The sequence below is a fragment of the Gambusia affinis genome, linkage group LG10 (assembly GCF_019740435.1).
Source record: "Gambusia affinis linkage group LG10, SWU_Gaff_1.0, whole genome shotgun sequence".
Classification (NCBI taxonomy): Eukaryota; Metazoa; Chordata; class Actinopteri; order Cyprinodontiformes; family Poeciliidae; genus Gambusia; species Gambusia affinis.
The window spans coordinates 13849339-13866963 of NC_057877.1; the positions used below are offsets into that span (position 1 = coordinate 13849339).

A 17625-nucleotide genomic window follows, 5' to 3' on the forward strand; every position below is an offset into this window, starting at 1 on the left:
CACCCTGCTGAGGAGAAAGGACAACCACCTGACCTTCACGCTCAGCGCAGCCTGATTTTCTCTCAGAGATATCCTAAAACTGAACTCTACTGGAGTTCCTTGCAGGTGATTACTTTACTCCCACTTAAGAAATATGATATTACTAATTACTGACAACATTGCTCCGCAAACCCTCTGACCTGTTAGGTAAGCTATAGAGTGCGTCTGTGCGGTGTTCCTGCGTGTCTTAGGAACTGACGCTTCAAAAGAAGGAGGAAAAGAGGAAAATCTAAATGACGGGAGATGCCCAGAGAGGACAGGATGTGGCGGCGGAGCTGCTAGAACAGTCTTCCCACCTTGTGGTCACACAGTGAACTGTAGCTGCCTGAACGCATGAGCAACTGGGGGAAGAGAGAGCGATGCGGAGGAGAGCGATGGAGTTAGAGAGGGAGGGAGCCAGAAGGAGCGAGACAGAGAGAGCGAGAGAGAGCAAAAAGGGAGGGGAGTTTAAACTAAGTGCTATGTTTTGGGACAGGCTAATCTGCTAGCGAGCAGTGTGAGGATCGGAGCGTATTGTGTGAGCCAGTGTGCGGGGGACAGATAAGGGAGCCAGCCAGCCCGACCCACAGACCTACCGACTGCCTGCCTTTAATGTGCTGACTCTGGGGAGATTTTAAAAGACAGCGTATTGACTCCTCAGACGCGTGTTTGTGCGTGCGCGCCGGAGACCCTGGGCTCAAACGCCTCCAACTAACAGCCACAGCCAAGGCAGAAGTGCATCAGCAAACAAGGGAGCGAAAGAAAAAACAAAACAACAAAAAACTAACCCAAAAACAGGACTGAAAAATTACAGCTCCCAAATCCAAAATTAAAGAGGATTTTTTTTATACCCTCCTCTTTTTTCAATTGATTTGATTTTTTTTCTTTATTTTTCTGTGTTCCCGGGACAGAACAGAGAGACTGACTCCCGATTCTGAAGAAGAAATCAGGAGGGAGCAGAGAAATTCAAGCGAATCCAAAAGAAAAAAAAAAAAATTTAAAGGACAGAACAAAAACCTCATCATCGAATCTGAACATGTTTGAAATAAGCCGAACACTCAACGCTGCTTTGTTGAGCAACGAGGTAAAGATTTCTGGATTCTTTCCCTTATTTGTCGTTACAATTGTCCACATTTCACCTGTGTACGTCTGCTGCCAACCATTCTGTCATGTGTGTTGCGTGTGTCTTTGCACCCAAAAGATAGAGGGGGGTGATTGATAGCAGTACGCTGGTTGGTATGGGGGGGGGGGGTCTCACTCATTCTGCTTTGTAATCATAAACAGAGAGCCAGTGCTTAGACTTTACATCAAAACCAAGGTAGCCATCGAGCCCATCTAACATAGGCTTGCTTGTGAAATTGCGCACCTTGGGCTGAAACTGTGTGTGCAAGTGTAAGTGTGCACATTCACACACATGCTTCTGTGCGAGAGCAAAGTCTTCTGTAAATCCCCGTCTACCTCCCTCTTTTTCTTCCAAGTTTCAGTTTTTTTTTTCCCCTCTAGCATTCCCACCATCCTTCCCATACCTGCTGTTATCTGCTCTCCTTCCCGTCTCTCACACCCCTCTCCCCTCTCTTTCCTCCCTTTTTTTATCTCTGTGCCTGTCCTCCCCTCTCCTCCCGTATCCGTGTATGAGCGTGTGTGTTCTGTGAGCAGCATCTCAAGATGATGGCGAGGTACGGGCAGCTCTCGGGACTGGCAGCCAGTGGCGTGGGCTCCGTCCCCGAGACGCACTCGCCGCTATTTTCCAGGGATCCCCTGTCATCGCCCGCCCAGATGGGCTACAGGTCACCCCTGGTAAGAGGATAGTAGACAGAACAATGTATCTAAATCTATTTAATGAACACAGGGAAGCATCTTTATCACAAAAGAAGCCGGGAGATAGGAGTATAGATTAAAACAAAAAACAGTTGGGTTGTGTGTATTGAAGAAAACAGCAAAAAACAAAAGGTATTAAGAGAGCAAATCAATTGTGGGATTCTGCCCGTATCCCCAGTGGATTGTATTAGCAAATATTTACATTGTTATGTTTGTTCAATTACGGCCGCCTACTCCGTCTTTAGCCTCTGCCAGTCAGCTTATCATCAGGGGAATTTGAGGTGTTTGCGTGAGCATGCGTGTGTGAATGAGTGGGTTAATATGTTAAACATTTATTTTCTGTCCTTGTTAAAATATTACAGATTTTTCCACATGCATTTGCTTCCCAAAACTTCAAGTATAACATACAATAACAGAATGACCTTTAAACATCTGCAAGATGACGGATTTCCAATTACGTTTAATTGCAACTCTCATGTCAGTTAAATTCCCACCAAGCAGGAGAAAGAAAAAAAACAGGAACATTTTCTACTACCAGAGTCAACATTACTCTGCAATTTACATAGTAAAAAAAAAATTACTTTAGGGAAAAGAGGCTTGGGAAAATCTTCAACGTTCAGGCATTAAAAAAAAAAAAGCGTTGTAAGAAAATCCCTGACTGGACGCATAAAAAGCGACACGAAGCTGTGGGTGTCTAATCTGCTGCAAGCTCTTCATTGGTTCGGGCTCTCCTTCAAACTGGCTCAGATCCACACCCTGGAGCCTCCCGGAAGCCTTCATAACCCACCGTCATGCTGCTGCTGCTGACTGTACCTAGGGGTTCCCGTCAAGTCTATGCAAATGCAACGGGTGTCGGGTACGCAGTGAAATATCGGCCATGAAACCGTACATTTGCTTTAAAATTCTTTAAATCTGAGCACATCGGTGGAGGGCGTTATGTCGGATTCTATGCAAAGCCTTGTGCTTTCGACTGCCTATTTAGACCCACTGTTATCATCTGTTTTCATAAAGGTGCTGGATCATAAATTATTCGAAACAAATTAGCTGAATTTATGACATAAATGCATTTGAGGAAATACTTTTTTGATTAATCTTCTCAGAAACCTTTCCGATAATATTTTCAGGTGACTGACTAAGCAGGGTGGAGCATCATAAACAGATTAGACAAAAGTAGGATAACATTATTTCAACCCATTGTTATTACTAACTGCACAGTTAGATTTTTGGCAAATAGAAAGGTTTGTTAATGGGTTATTTTGGGGATTTATTTTAGGTTTTTCTGTGAGCATTTGTGTAAGCGAATTTGTTTGTGTATTTGTTTAAAAATGTGCGCGTGTGTGTGTTTTTAGGTGGGTGGGTGTGTGTGGGTGCGTGCGGGCGTGTGTGTGTGTCTGGATGATTACTCTGGTTAAAAAAGAGCATCGTTAAAGTGATTAATGGTGCCTTCATTAAGCATAGCAAGATCATTTGCATACATTAGATAAATGTGCTGGAAGATTCTGGCTCCTTTGGTGTGCAGAGTCTGAAAAGCAAGATTTCATTGTATTTTTAAGGTGGCGCAATATTGCTTAGTACCATTTAAATATTGCATCGCGTCAATAAATAGGCACATTTTCGGTCAAGGAAGCAGTTTTGATGTCTGTTAATTTATTGAGACTTACATTTGATCCATATGTATTCTGTACAGACACCAAAATGTCATTTTCTACAGAGATTTGTACGGCAGTGCGTGTGTGTTTGTGCAACAAGCTGCATGTTAAGTGTGTGGGCATCCCGTGGTCACAGCTGTAGGGAAGTGCATTTAAAGGAGCATTAAAAGAAATTAATTTCAAAAGCGATTAACAGGTGGCACACGGAGATGTGCATGATTAATGACAAATATTCCAGCATTCACAACGAGCATTTGCAGGTTCGGTTTGTAGCTTTAGGGAGATTACGATGACTATCTTAAAAGAAGAAGTTAAATTTGTTTATGGGAAATTAATGATAAAAAAATCTAATTGCAAAATTATCTGCTGTCACTGACACCCAATTTTTATAACCTCACATCTACGAAGATGGTGTGCTCCATGCTTCAGAGCTGAATGCTGTTAATTTGAGGAAAGCTCCACTGATTACCCACTGCAGGCAGCTGTCGTTCTCCATGTGACACTAGGCTTTGTTTGACAACTACAATCTTTTGTTTCAACATTCAAAACGAAGGCTTGCACAAACCCCTCAACAACCCCATCCAAAAAAGGGGAGGTAAAAATGGCGGTTGGTGGCACAGACTCCGGTAAACATTTGTCACCACAGAATCTCAGCAGCCAGGAGATAGTTAGAGGTCATCTCTATTTCATAACAATAATTAGCTCCTTCCATCTGTGCTTCTCAGTGCATTTCCCCTTTCCTTGATTGCTGTGTTGTCTGTATCCAGGAAATTAGTTCATTTATGCTCTACAACCCTGCTGTCACCGAGGCACAAACAGGTGCAAGCACAGTGAACAGCGACACTGAAAAGAAAGAGATGCTCAGACACGGAGAAACACAGAAATGGAGATATGTGCAAATTGCGGGATCAGAAATGATAATCGTGGCCATGAGCACAATGGCGCTTGATTAACACAGTGTTGGCACATAAAATAACAAACGTGGCTTTTGTGAGATGAAAACGATTAGGTGATCGGCTGAAAATTTAAAAGCTGAAAAGTTGGAGGGAATAAACACAAGATGGTCCTTTTTTACTGCTTTCAGTCGCCAATTATTTGATATTTGATGCAGTGCTCTGTCCAGCAAAAACCTTTCAGCTACAGGGTTTGTAGGGGGTTAAAAAAAAAAAAGAAGAAGAAGAAGAAGAAGACACGCTACTGAACCATATCACGCCTATAGCGTATCTCCCACTACAGTAGAGCGATTTATGACCACCCCGCTTCACATTTGAGTTCACATTCAGCATCACATGAGCTCGGGCTGTGCAGCTTGTGCGAGTGCATCGTGTCATGTTTATGGTTGATGTGAGCACATGCGGTGTGTCAGCCACAGGAAACACACAGACACTCGCTACAAAGAGGCATGGGGGGTTTGGGGGGGATGGGGGGCTCACATTTGTTGGAAGATGTGTGCGTGTTGGCCACCAGTGCTGCAGGGAGGGCCTAGTGATCAGCAGCTGAGCCTGCGTCCCGCTGGGAGCCATCACTGCAGAATGAAGCAGGTGTCTGCAGGCTCATGCACACCCCTCATCCACACAGACACCTTTTCTTCCAATACTGTACATAAATGCTGCAAGCCGACTATCCGTTCCCCTTTCGTTTCTCTTTAGTTTTGCAGTATTCCCCTTTATCCCCAGAGATTTCTTATGTGTGGCAGTTTTGCTTTATTTTCTATGTTCATCGGCTCTGTGGATGATAGAGCAAAGGTTGTGCATGTGATTAGTGTATATGAACCTGGCAGTATGAGATGCCATAAACAGAAGGTTCAACACTCAGTGAAAGATCTCTTACATCATGTCTTAAATGATCAAAGACATTTAATTCTTAGTAGACTAAATGTGTATTCAGAACAAGACATCTAAAACAAACTAACATTATAGTTAGTTTGTTTTAGTAATAAGATTGTGTTTTACAAGAAAAAGCACAATCTATAATCTCTGAACAAATAGGATCACATCCGCCAACAACAGCCAAAGTAGAAGAAGTCAGTCTAATATTAGTCCCACACTGATTGACAACTTGTTTTAAATATATGGATTAACGTAGCTAATTTGTGATTATCACAGTTTATGTAGTAGAGGCTTAAAAGTCCATAGTGTGTCTGTGAGTTGTTGCAGTTTAATAGTTGGAAAACAACGGCCTTACTTCCTCCTGCTTGTTTTAGTATCTTAGAAAAGAAAAGACGTTTAATTGTAGGAAAAAATTTGTTGCCAACATAGAGCAATGTTTTCTCATCCAGTTGGAGTTATTTTGTTTAAAGGGAATAAATGCAGAGAGAATAATGAAACAGACAAGTCTGGGAAGAAAAAAAGTACTGTGTTTGCAAATCTGTCGAGATATTTTATCTACAAAAACCGGTTGTGAAAACAATATCTCTGCGACTGTTTGACACGTTTACAGCTACATTTAGACAGTCCTATTCCCTGAATAAAATAGACATTTTTGTAAGATGCATTAGATCACTAAGCTTTTCTTGTAAAACTGACAGCGATTTCAAAACACAGCTTTATGTCTGTATGCCAACCTTTCAAACCCTAACAAAAGAGGTATTAGTTGGTACAAGCCCTGTACTGACCTGTCTTCGTCTTTGATAATCTCACTCAGATGGCTTCTGCTCAGCCCTCTCCTTCAGACAAAAAAAAATCCACAGTGCAAACACAATCTCCTGTCTAAAAGGACATTAATTGGTCTTTTTTTCCCTTATTTAATAACAGATGCTCTTTTTTGTCACGCCTGAACAGACATACACACTACTGTCATTTTAAAAACAGTCACATGAAGAAAAACCTGCTTTTTTGTTCACAGCTGAGTGCCGCGTCGAAGCAGAGGCTCTGAATATACTGCCGATAGATGAGCGATTGTCTGCGTATACGATTGTGGCGCGTTGATGAACAACACTGTTTTGTTTTAAAATTGATAGTTCCAAAGCCGGGTTTGTTTTCATTGATTCTTTAATTGCCGGGGATGAGGCAAAGTATCTGCCGTTACCATTAATAAATGATGCAAAGAGGACTTGTGCATTAGTGCAAAGAAAGAGAGAGCACTGAAGTTACTGCAACCCACTTGCAGCGCCCTCAAACATATCCAACATTTTGTACACCTCTACTCAAAGTGCAGGTATACTTTGAGCACAGGTGTACAGGTAATGTTTGTTTCTTTAAAACAAAAATATACATGTAGACTATTAAATTTTATTTGAAGCAAAAGCTTAATTTATTTTTCAACTAAAATAATATGCTGTAGTTATTTTGACTTTGTAAGATAGAATTAAGTAAAAATTTAAAAATGAACTGCAACTACATTTCATATTGCTTAGAATAGTTTCCCCTTTTGCTTTTCTGTTCTTTGTAGATTTACACAGAGTACGGTAAAACAAACCGATATTAGCTGGTCAGTTAGTAGGGCTATGTGCTCTGGTAGCTAGCTTGCAGTCAGCTGGTTGAGACACATAGTGTACCTCTCATAAACTGCCAGCTTCAGTTTTAAAATATCCATCCAGCCATCCATGGTCACCTAGAGTAAGGTAAATATTTCCTAAACGGTAGAAATGTGTGGCTGCCTTCTTTTGGCAAGCTGTTTAATTCCATCACGATTAAAGGACTTTGGTCCAAAGAAACGGTACATCACAAAGTTTTAGAAATTTCTGAAAGTTAGCATCAGTGCTTTTTTCGTTCACTGGTGTGAGAAAAACATTGAAACCTTCTGTCAGCCAGCTAGCAAGCCTAATGGTGACAGGAGCAAGGTCTGCCATTATTTTCTGCTCTATATAGTTGAGGTGAAAATTCTGAGCACCTCTCCCCTGGGCCTTCCCTCACAGCTCCACCAGGCTAGCGTCACAGAAATTAGCATAGTTACCTACCTGATTACTTGATTGTGCTATAAAAGAACATTATCTTTCTGAAAAATACATAATACCGCCCTTTTAAATATGCTGTTGTTGGCATAGCAAATTTCAAACAAAATTTTGCTGAGGTTTTTTGTACAAAGTCTATCTATCTTTAGAGTGCACCCAGTTTTTGCATAGTACAGTGTGTGCCTTTCCACCATGACTCTTCCCTAATCAACCGAACGTCTCAACAACACAAAATAACTGAAACATGTCTGGAAGCGTGTAGGCATTTAAGCCAAAACCAGTCGAGTTTTTTCTGGTGCATTACACCCTTGCTTCTCTTCAAGCATGAAGTGACATTTTCAGAGATGGATTTTTTGCAGCGTGGGCATGCTGTGGTCCCCTGTGCCGATGGCCAGCCTTGTAAAGGACTCTGGATGCGTCTAATTTCTGAAAGGTTACACCTTATCAAAAGCCACACAGTGCAGTCATTTATGCAGATCTGATAGCAAGATTTTTGATGGGGTTTAAATCACCATGACAGATAGCAGGTATTACTTTTTTCAGCTTCAGGTCTAAGCAATAGAATCTATGAATGAGGAAAATAGGAATAATTTCCGTAGACAAATTGTGGAGAGATGATAAAACATAAAGAATGTAAAGAAAAGCATCTTATAGTGAACAGCAGCCTCGGGTGGGAAGCTCTCTGTGTTTAGTGTTAGTGTGTGTTTGTGTAAGTTGGGGGAGTTGTGATTAAAGCCTGCACCAGATGGACCACAGCAGTCACCCTGTGAGGATGGATGTACCCCAACCGGGATCAAACGTGAAACGGGCTGCCGTCCTCACAGCCCCGAGCCCACCAGTAAACCCTTATGATCCTCTGACCCACAGCACTACAGCCACCTATCATACACCCAATTCAAACCACAAGACGTTCCAGTAAAATGTTTGTTCTCTTTTTCCATCACACTTAAAGTGAATCAGAATGAAGCTAATGTTGTACATGCCTTTATGCCCATGACATGTAATTAAAACACAAAAGCAAGACAGAACTTTATGATCCATGTGAGGACTGCTGGCCTCCTGAAGTTGAATGTCACCTCAAGCTGCGGACCACTCTGTCGTCCAAATGGATGCTAATCCACCAGAGTCCTGTTGAGAATACACACTCGGTGCCAGAACACATGCCAGATCCAACAGTGAATGCATCTCTAAGCCTTCCGGGGCTCCACACAAGCCGCCTCGCATCTCTGTTCGGCTTAAAAACTTAACATTACTATCTGTTGTTTAAAATAGTCAGCTAATACTTATACTCCTTAAACTTTTTCACATTCTGTTACATTACAACCATAAACATCAAGGTTTTTTGTTAGTTTTTTTTAGTAATGTGATATTTTTGCAGAACCCCCATTTCTTGAGTTCCACAGTTTTGCAACTTTTGAATCCATTTCTGCTCCTGAACACCAGAATCAAAAAGCTTAAGCTACAACTGCACAGCCAACATTTTAGGTTTGTGACTAAACAAACCTAAAATTTTATATCTTGGTCTATAAACAGAAATCTATGTGAGGAAAAAAACTAACAATACCAAGGTGAAACATGGTAATGGCAGAATTATGCTTTGGTTATACTTTGCTTCAGCATATACAATCCCTATAAAAAAGTACATAGAACAAGTGACTGTATAAATATTCACTCCCTTCAAGTCAGTATTTAGTAGATGAGTGTTTAACTCCAGTCACAGCACGGACAATAAGGCCTCCACATCTGGAAACTGCCATTTTGCCCCGCCCTTCCTTGCAGGATCAGCTGTGAACAGTTCTTGTCAAGTTATGCCACAAATTCCATCAGATTGAAGTCTGGGCTTTGACTGGGCCACTCCAGAATGTCCACCTTGTTGTCTTCAAACCATTTCTGTGTAAGTTTAGCTGGATGCTTTGGGTCATTGCCTTGCTGGAAAATAAATGTGACACTCCTTCAGCTTCATAGTGAGGATAGTGTGCTTCTGGTGATGTGCAGTGTTTGTAAGGAAGGACCAAACTTAGCATCTTGTCCGGTGGCCATAAAAAACAAAGAACATTCTTTTTCCACTTGACAATGGTGTTTCCAAACTGTAGTTTAGTCTTGATTTGAGTTTTCTTCAACAGTGGCTCCCATAAAGGTTTGGCTGGTGAAGAACCCTGGCAACAGTTGTAATGCAGCGTCTCTTCCATCTCAGAATCTTGTTATTTCTTCTGCATACTCTTAATTGCTTACATTGTTAGAAAACTATTCTGTAACATTTTAAGCCTTGACAGAACAGCTGTATTTAAAAAGAGATTAAACCACCATTTATGGCAGGGGTGGGCAGTCCTGGTCCTGAAGGGCCGGTGTCCTGCAACTCTTAGACGTCTCCCTGGTCCAACACACTTGAATCCAACAGCTGAATCACCTCCTAAGTGCAGTCAGGTTTTCAAGAGTCCTGCTAATGACCTCATTATTTGACTCAGGTGTGTTGAAGTAGAGATACATCTAAAAGTTGCAGGAGACCGGCCCTCAAGGCCTGGAGTTGCCCACCCCTGGTTTACGGGATTTCTGTTGGAAATCATTTTATTCAGGAGTAACCGAGTAAAAGTGGCAGAATATAGATGTACGGCACTGTTATTAGATTACTATTAGTAATAAAAACCAAACAACAACAACAAAAAAATCTGCATTCATTTACCCTTCTTATATGATTCAAGATCAACTAATTCCAACTAGGCAAACTATTTTAAAAAGCAGCTGCCTAAAAGCCCGTTTTAAATACGGGCGTCACGCAGAACCTACATAGTGGAGCATTCGCTCACTTTTCAAGTCATGGCTTTCAAACAGCCCCCTGTCACATATGCACAGTCTGCAGAGCTCCAGCCAAAGCAAACAGCTTTGAGTTAAAGTTGAAGAAAGTGGCTGTGACAAATGCAGCGGAGCCTTGTTCTGGGATCAGCGTGAAGAATTCACTTCTGATCTAAGGAGTTTCTAGCAGGGAGAGTGACACAGGCAGGGGTTAAGCTGACTGTGTGTCATGCCCACTGTCACACAGGAAATAGGATGTTAGAGCAGACTAGCGCTCCAACTAGATTAGCTTTATTTTTTCTTACCAAATAAAGATCCTTAAAGAGTGTAGATTTATACAATATTTATATCAGTGATGTACTTGTAAATTGTGAGGGTTTAATGTGTGTTTCTTTGTGTATAGACTATCCAAAATGTGAAATATATCTACTTTTTGTTCTGCATAGAGTTTGCTAATGCTGTTTATTTGTGCCTGCATTGTCAATAATGAACTGGCATATTTTCAGTCAGCAGGATGTTTCTGATTGTACGAGCTGCAAATCTATAGCTTTTAAATGTTAAGAAAATTCTTTGATTTTATTAAATAGTGGACCAATTTCCAGGGGAAGGCTCTAATTAGAATATCAAGTGTGACATTTATAGTGAGCCTCAATGTTAAAGGAAATGTATTATTACCATTTACAAAATTTGAGCTTTGTGAATGGATTTTAAGGCATTCATGCTTCACATACACTCCTGACTAGCTTTTCACCACAATATCTTAGTTTCTTCTTGAACGTGTTCCTATCTTGAACATCATGTCCTTTGAAGAGCAGCTTTTGTGGCAGAAACACGCCCATCTTTCTGTGCTTTTAAGCAGAAGAAAGGCTGTGGCTTCAACACACGTCACCAACGCCGCTGCCTCACAAACCTGTGATCATGAAACTACCTAAAGAAGCATTGTAAATGTGCTATTTGCAAAAGTCAACTGAGTCCAAACAAGCTATTGTTGTGCAGAGAAGGCGACGTGTTATCATGTGAACAGCTTTTTGGTGTCTGGGGCTCGGCGACGCCGAGCTCGACACTGTCAGGGGACGCAGACACATTGAAGTCTGTGATTCTCATTTGCTGATTGTTACCGGCAGAGGGTAGACACCTGCCAGGAAAAAGGGCAGTCATCAGTCTGAGTAGTCCGGCAAGATGCTACTTCTGCCAGAACTTCAATAGACTAACTAAATCCATCCCTCAAGGGCGAATAAATAAAAAAAAAAGAGAAGGAGAAAATACTGTGCTAATAAATGGATGGAGCTGTTCTGGTGCATCAGTTGCTGTAAATTAGGTGATATTTTGAAGTGAAATTATTCAGACCCGATAAGGATTTCATTGTTCTTCTGAACTCTGCTGAAATATGGTTTTGTCTCTGTGTGTTGTAGCCTTTCTGTGTAATGGTGATAATTCTGTTTGAAGATGTGTTTTCTGCCTCGTGTCCCTGTTTGCATTAATTTAATCTGAACCCGCTATGAAATTGCAAAGATGAGTTTTTCTCATGAACCAAAAATATAAATAAACAAACAAGTAAAAAGTTTTCATTCCCCTTGTTAATAATTGAGGTATTTTCTTTCAGCGGACTGAGGTAGCACCTCAACCGGCATCCTCACTTTTTATATAGAAGCCTTATTATGCAGAGTGAAACATAAGACAGGTGTTGAAACACTGCGCCTGACAGTTAACAAGACTCACACCGAGAGCGCCCACAATTATCACTGCCTGCACTCTGCATTTTTTAAAGCAAACCTGCAACACTGCACATGCTATTCTTTACCTTTTCTTTCACACTTGTTATCAGAACCGGCTGCTACCCAAGCAGCACAGTTCAGACCTTTAGATTCAGTATCAACAAACCAATTTGCCTGAAAGTGACTGAGATATACTGTGCAAGACCATCTCAGTGCATAAGAGGAACAACACAGCCTGCAGTTAATCCATTAAAGTCTATGATTGGGAGGTTTAAGGAAGCTGGGGAGATTGGAGGGCAAGAGGAGTTCATGACAATTAGCTGGGACTCTGCTTTCCGCAGCAGCATCTTGGAAGCACAAGCTGAAAGCATTTTTATGATTCTGGCCTTAATGCTTCACATTGGCCGCTGCCACAAGTGTCATGGTATGACACGAGTTGAAAATGAGGTGCATGTTAATGTGCGATGGGGCTAGACATAGAAGGGTTAGCAGTTTCAAGGTATATTGAGGTTTTAAAAGATGATGACTTTCAAAAACAGTTTCAAGGTTTAAAGTCTTTCTAATCAGATGTCAAAAGGAAGTGAGATCTCCACGGCTTTGTGGGGAATAGAATAGTGGAGCGAAGTCCTTTTTCACCTATTGCTGTGCGCTGGAATCAACTCTCTGAAAGGTTCCTATGTTTTCATGTTTTTGAGAAAGACAAATTTGGCTTTTGTGAAATACATCCAGATGTTCAAACAAGATGATGTTACAAAGAGAGTTTGGAAGCTGTGAACATTTTAGAAATCTTTTTTTAATTAAACTGTAGGTATAGTTAACTGTGTAATGTGTGCATAATTCTTCTATCATATTGTTCCTAAGCTTTAAAGTACTTTTGTACTTTAAGTGATGCCACTTACTGATGCGATGACTGCATTTTTATCCATAATGAAGTATGTAGCAATAAGTCTGCTTATGCTATGTTTTTTTTTTTTTTTTTTTTGCCTCGTCTTGAAAGTTTGGGTTTGTATGCAGTGATGATGTTTTACTTGACTAGGGCTTTTTATGGAGCTAATTACTTTTACAGTGTACTTCACAGGTTTAGTGAGACATAAACCAATTGTGCCTATAAACGGTTAAAACCATCAACTATATTCTATTTGGGTGGCAGCCATAATGGATACAGAACTCAGTGCATCCCAGTGAACTCTGAATTTCCCAGTCAGAATTCTCACGTCAAGGGCCATTGTTGTTTGTTTTTTATGAATTAGGAAAATCCATCTTCTGAATACAAAATGTCCCCAGCATTATATTTCTGCCTTACTTACAAGAAAGACAAATGTGTCTTTTTTCATATAATTGGGGTCAAGAAAAACCGCGGACTGCAGCCTTGGCTCCCCAAGCAGATAACTTGACTTATTACCTTGCTAATCACAGCTTGTTAGACCAACATTTACAGGGCAGCAAACTTGTGTTTTTCTATAAAGAGTAGAAAATGCAACAATGTGTAAATATAATAATTCTTTAAAAAAAACTTGTCTAAATGTGGCAGGTGTTCATTTTACTGAAGTCTATGTACGTTGTTCTCAAGGTTATATCAGAGTCTCATACTGAATCATGTACATGTGTTTGTGTATTTATTTCTTTTTTTCTTTTTCTGCAATGCTTTGGTCTTATGTATGTGTGTGTTTGTGGAGCTAAGCCAGAGCCAATAATTAAGATGGGGTTTCCACATTGCTGACAGGGTGGCCAGCTCTCCTGGGCTATAGCCACAAAAGCTTTTTAACTTTCGTATTGCTGCAGGAGCAAAGAAATATAATTTATCTTCTAAAAAAAAACTGTTCAGCTTCAGTCATCATCTTAAAGGCCAAATAATGCATCCAATCAATGCTATGAGCTTTTTTTATTAAATGGAAATACCACTAAACGAGTGGACCTCTTAATCATTAAGCCTAATTACTTATTTGACATTTTTGCTTTTATTCATTGCCATATTGCATTTGATCATGCAAAGGAGGAGAAAGTAGCCATGCTCTATACTGCAGTGTTTCAGAGATTGAAGTTTGTAAGTATTTCAACATGGATTCCTTTAATGGATGCAGTCCCCATGTTGTTCCATTATAATGCACAGGCACTAATATAACTCCAACTTTATGTCACAACAACAAGCACTATGTAGCGCAACACACTGTTGAGAACAGACTGCATTTATAGCTAATTTACTGAGTAGTGGCAGTCATTGTTGTTGCTTTCTAAAATCATGATCCTGTGGAGCAATCTAGTGAAATAACACGCCATGCAAGAAAACTGTGAGAGACTATTTTCCCTTTCAAATCATATTCTCATTTAGAGAAAAGCCTATTTAGATCACATCAGAGGCAGAGAAAACAACCTCACAACTCTGTCCATTATGAAATAGAAAAACAATCACCCATGTTATGTTACTGTAAAGAGAGACGCAACAAAAACAAAATTATCCGAGGTGATGTGTGACTAAGTCAATGTTGTGTTCTTTGGAGAATCAAATTAGAAAAAAACAAAAAGCAATACAAGACACGAGTCTGGAAGGAATTTGGTACAAAGTCTATTTTTTCTCAGGTCCAACCCAAATCTTTAACAAAAAGGTCTGAGCAAAACGCATAAGAGATGGAAGGAAAGCTGAGGGTTTGTTGTCTGTAGCATTCAGCTGCAAATTTTGCTTCCGTCTCCTCAAGCAGAGGAGATAAAGAAGCATGTGACAAAGGAAAGCGAGACAAAGACACATTTCTATTTTAATCCATTTTCATTGAGATTCATTCCGCGTTACTCTCACTCTATTTTGTAAAAATAAAGTACGACTGCTACTAGCCTCTAGACTACAAGTGCCAGCATATTTCCCTTTTTCTATATGAAACAATAGGAAGCTTGTACAACCCGCCTTTCCCTTGCCGGGGCTGTACTACTCTGCCCTAATTGAGGGCGTAGTAGAGAGTCTCATTAGTATGTGAGGGACATGGTTCCGCCAGGCTAGCTTGCTAGCTGCCGCTAACCAGACAGGTGGAGAGGTCAGAGAGGAAGCAGAGGCATTGTGGAGCTGCCTTTTTGTCAGCCCCAGTTTTTTCTGCCAGGTTTTGTTTGCTCAGTTTTAATTAATTTGAGTAACTTATTGAACCCTTGGAAATACATGACTTCCTACATTTGTAGGCTACATGATGAAATGTTAATTGTGGACTACATACACATGCAATGTGTGTGTTATAGGCGTACGGATCATAATGAAGGGTTGCAGCCGATGATGAATATTCAATTGGACAATTTTAAGTCAGGAGTGTATTGTTTACAGGAATTCCTATGTTTATTTGCACCCAAGTGAAGATGTATACAAATCTTTGATAGCGTTAGCTATTGCTATCAGTAAATATTGTATTAAATGCTTTTTGCCCATCTCTACCAGAGGTGCCTGTAACTGTGGAAGGTGCTGCAGTTCAGTTTTATTTTTTTTTCCAGATACAAATAACCTTTACATGTGATTTGAAATTTCAACTCTGCCATAAGTTTCAAAACATTCTGAGACTTTTGAACATTTTTGTAGGTCTACAGAAGGATAGTAATTATTGTTAAAAGGTAATATTCAGAATTAAGGTAGTATTGGCAAATTTTCTGATTGACTATTGCTTTGGTGTTAGACTGATACAATGCCTGCATAATTCTGTATGCAACTCAAATGACTGTATCTGCTTATATCAATATCTATTATAGGTTAAATGCATCTGTTTGTCAACCGGTGTGTGCTTTAATTTCCATGATTTGGTAATGTAAATGACATAAAGCGACATACGTCTCAGTACCTTGTGGGTGTAAGCACGTGAAAAATCTACATTTGAAGGTTCAGCCAAGAACATAACTGTAAAAGGAGGTAACAGCTCCCTCTTCCTGTCTGTATGGGATAAAGGGAAGGTGGATGATTTCAGTGAAAAACAGCTTTGTTCTCAAGTTATGAAAGATTTCTTTAAAAGTGGCTTCAAGATAGTTTTTTAATTATAATATATTAGTTCAGTTAAATGAACAGAGAACATTTACAGGTCAGCGTGGTTTTCTATTTATAGGAGTAGGAACAGTTTTCAAAGAGCAACTGGATTGGAATAAAATGAAAAGTAGGTCGGCTGCCAAATCAAAACTGGTCCTAGATTTTGGTTTACAAAGAAGCAGAATGAATTACTCGTGAAAAGAAAGAAGAGGCTTCCCGTGAATTACAGTAACAGTGAGCAGAAATCCATGCAACTTCTGTGACAAAAAAAAATTGACATGGAGCCAAGCAACCAAACCCCATCTATTTTATGCATAAAAACAACCAGCGTGGTGACACTTATTCTGCATATACACAAATAAAAAATAGTTTTAGCTGCTCCCCTTCACACAATGCATTGCTACAGCCAACTCACATATTCTTCTCCAAGCTCATCCCAGAGCACCAACCCCCCCCTCTGCACCTCCGCAGCCAATCACAGAGCTTTGCTGGACATTTCTTAATTAGCTTTCATGAGAAAAAGTGGATTCTGGTTAGTGCGTCCATATATTTTTCCCTATTGTACATCACAGGACGGGGCTATACGGACATCCACTCCCACGTTTTGTTCATTTTACTTCATTCATCTTCTCCAACACTCTCTTGGCTTTTACTAACTTTTTTTGTTTTTTTAAGTTTGTCGGCTAGGAACAACCTTTTTTTTTTTGCTCCCTACAACCAGCTGGCTAACTGATAACAGTCATGGTGAGTAGGGGACAGAGTCATTTTCAACCAGTCATATTATTACAGCTTGAGTTTTACCTTATTTTAGTTTAAAACTGTAGAGCCTAGCCCTGCATGTATTTGTATATCGCAATTCGTTTCATTTTGGTGTTTCACTTCAACATTAAAAGTGGCCCCAACTGGCTACCACTTTGAGAACTTTCTGGAGGCGCCCATGTATTTATTTGCATAATTTATGAAAATATGTCCTGAATGAAATGGCAATGCGTGGGTACAAAATGGGGATATGTATATTGAGTCACTAAAGCTGCTTGGACAGATATGCACATTGCTTTTTAAAGTGAAATAAAGAAAAACTAGAAACAATCTGCCTATCAATGCATGCATCATGTTTATCTCGAAATTATTTGGGTTGTGTTATTACTGAGCAACTAAAATAATCGACGTGAAGACAAAGTTTAATTTGATGCTTTGTAGTAATGAAAATCAGTTTGTTTGATCAAAGTCTTTATGTCTTTGAGAGACAAGACATATAGAATGAAGGGATATGGTTTGTGACTACTGCAGTGTAACGTACAGAGGATTTAACATGTGCCCAGTAATAGCTAATTTATATACACTGTGCTGCACAGGCATCCTATTACCATAACGCCTGAGGCTGCAATCACTCCGCTCTGCTCTGCTCAGTTCAGTTCACTCAAGCACAGACTTCAGCTCCGATTGATTGCTTTACTGGGATTCAGAGAGCCTTTTCTCTGCCAAAGCAGCCAGAGGTTGGCGTGTGCCGATGAGGGCTCGGAGCCAGCCAGAGAGCGAAGGTGTTAATGCTGAAGGGAGGGGTAGGTGACAGGCAACGCCACAAGCCAATTACAGGCTTTCAGAGAGAGCTGCCGGAGTGAAGAAGGCGGGCTCTGACTGTCCAGCTGAGCAGGCGACTGGGCGTGAGGTTGTAGTGAGGGTGGGGTGTGGGGACAAGGAGGGTTGGGAGAAGAGAGTTAGAGAGAGAGAGAGAGAGAGAGCGCCTTGCTGCAGCTC

General features: G+C 40.5%; 2 protein-coding genes across 9 annotated transcripts in view; one reads left to right on the forward strand and one right to left on the reverse strand.

Annotated features, from left to right (window-relative positions):
* agbl4 (AGBL carboxypeptidase 4) overlaps window positions 1–17625 on the reverse strand; it is a 442148-nt gene that overhangs the window by 299072 nt on the left and 125451 nt on the right. The gene's annotated exons all lie outside the window — the stretch shown is intronic.
* Window positions 374–17625, forward strand: part of elavl4 (ELAV like neuron-specific RNA binding protein 4) — a 91494-nt gene continuing 74242 nt past the window's right edge. For 4 of the 8 annotated variants that reach the window (XM_044130231.1, XM_044130233.1, XM_044130232.1 and 1 more), the window contains exons 1-2: window positions 405–1102; window positions 1675–1815. In XM_044130231.1, coding sequence (XP_043986166.1) covers window positions 1055–1102; window positions 1675–1815 — 189 coding nt within the window. In that variant the 5' untranslated portion in view covers window positions 405–1054. Of the gene's footprint in view, window positions 1103–1152; window positions 1411–1674; window positions 1816–17625 lie in introns of those variants that run through there. The other 4 variants (XM_044130237.1, XM_044130238.1, XM_044130235.1 and 1 more) reach the window with 3 other exon arrangements.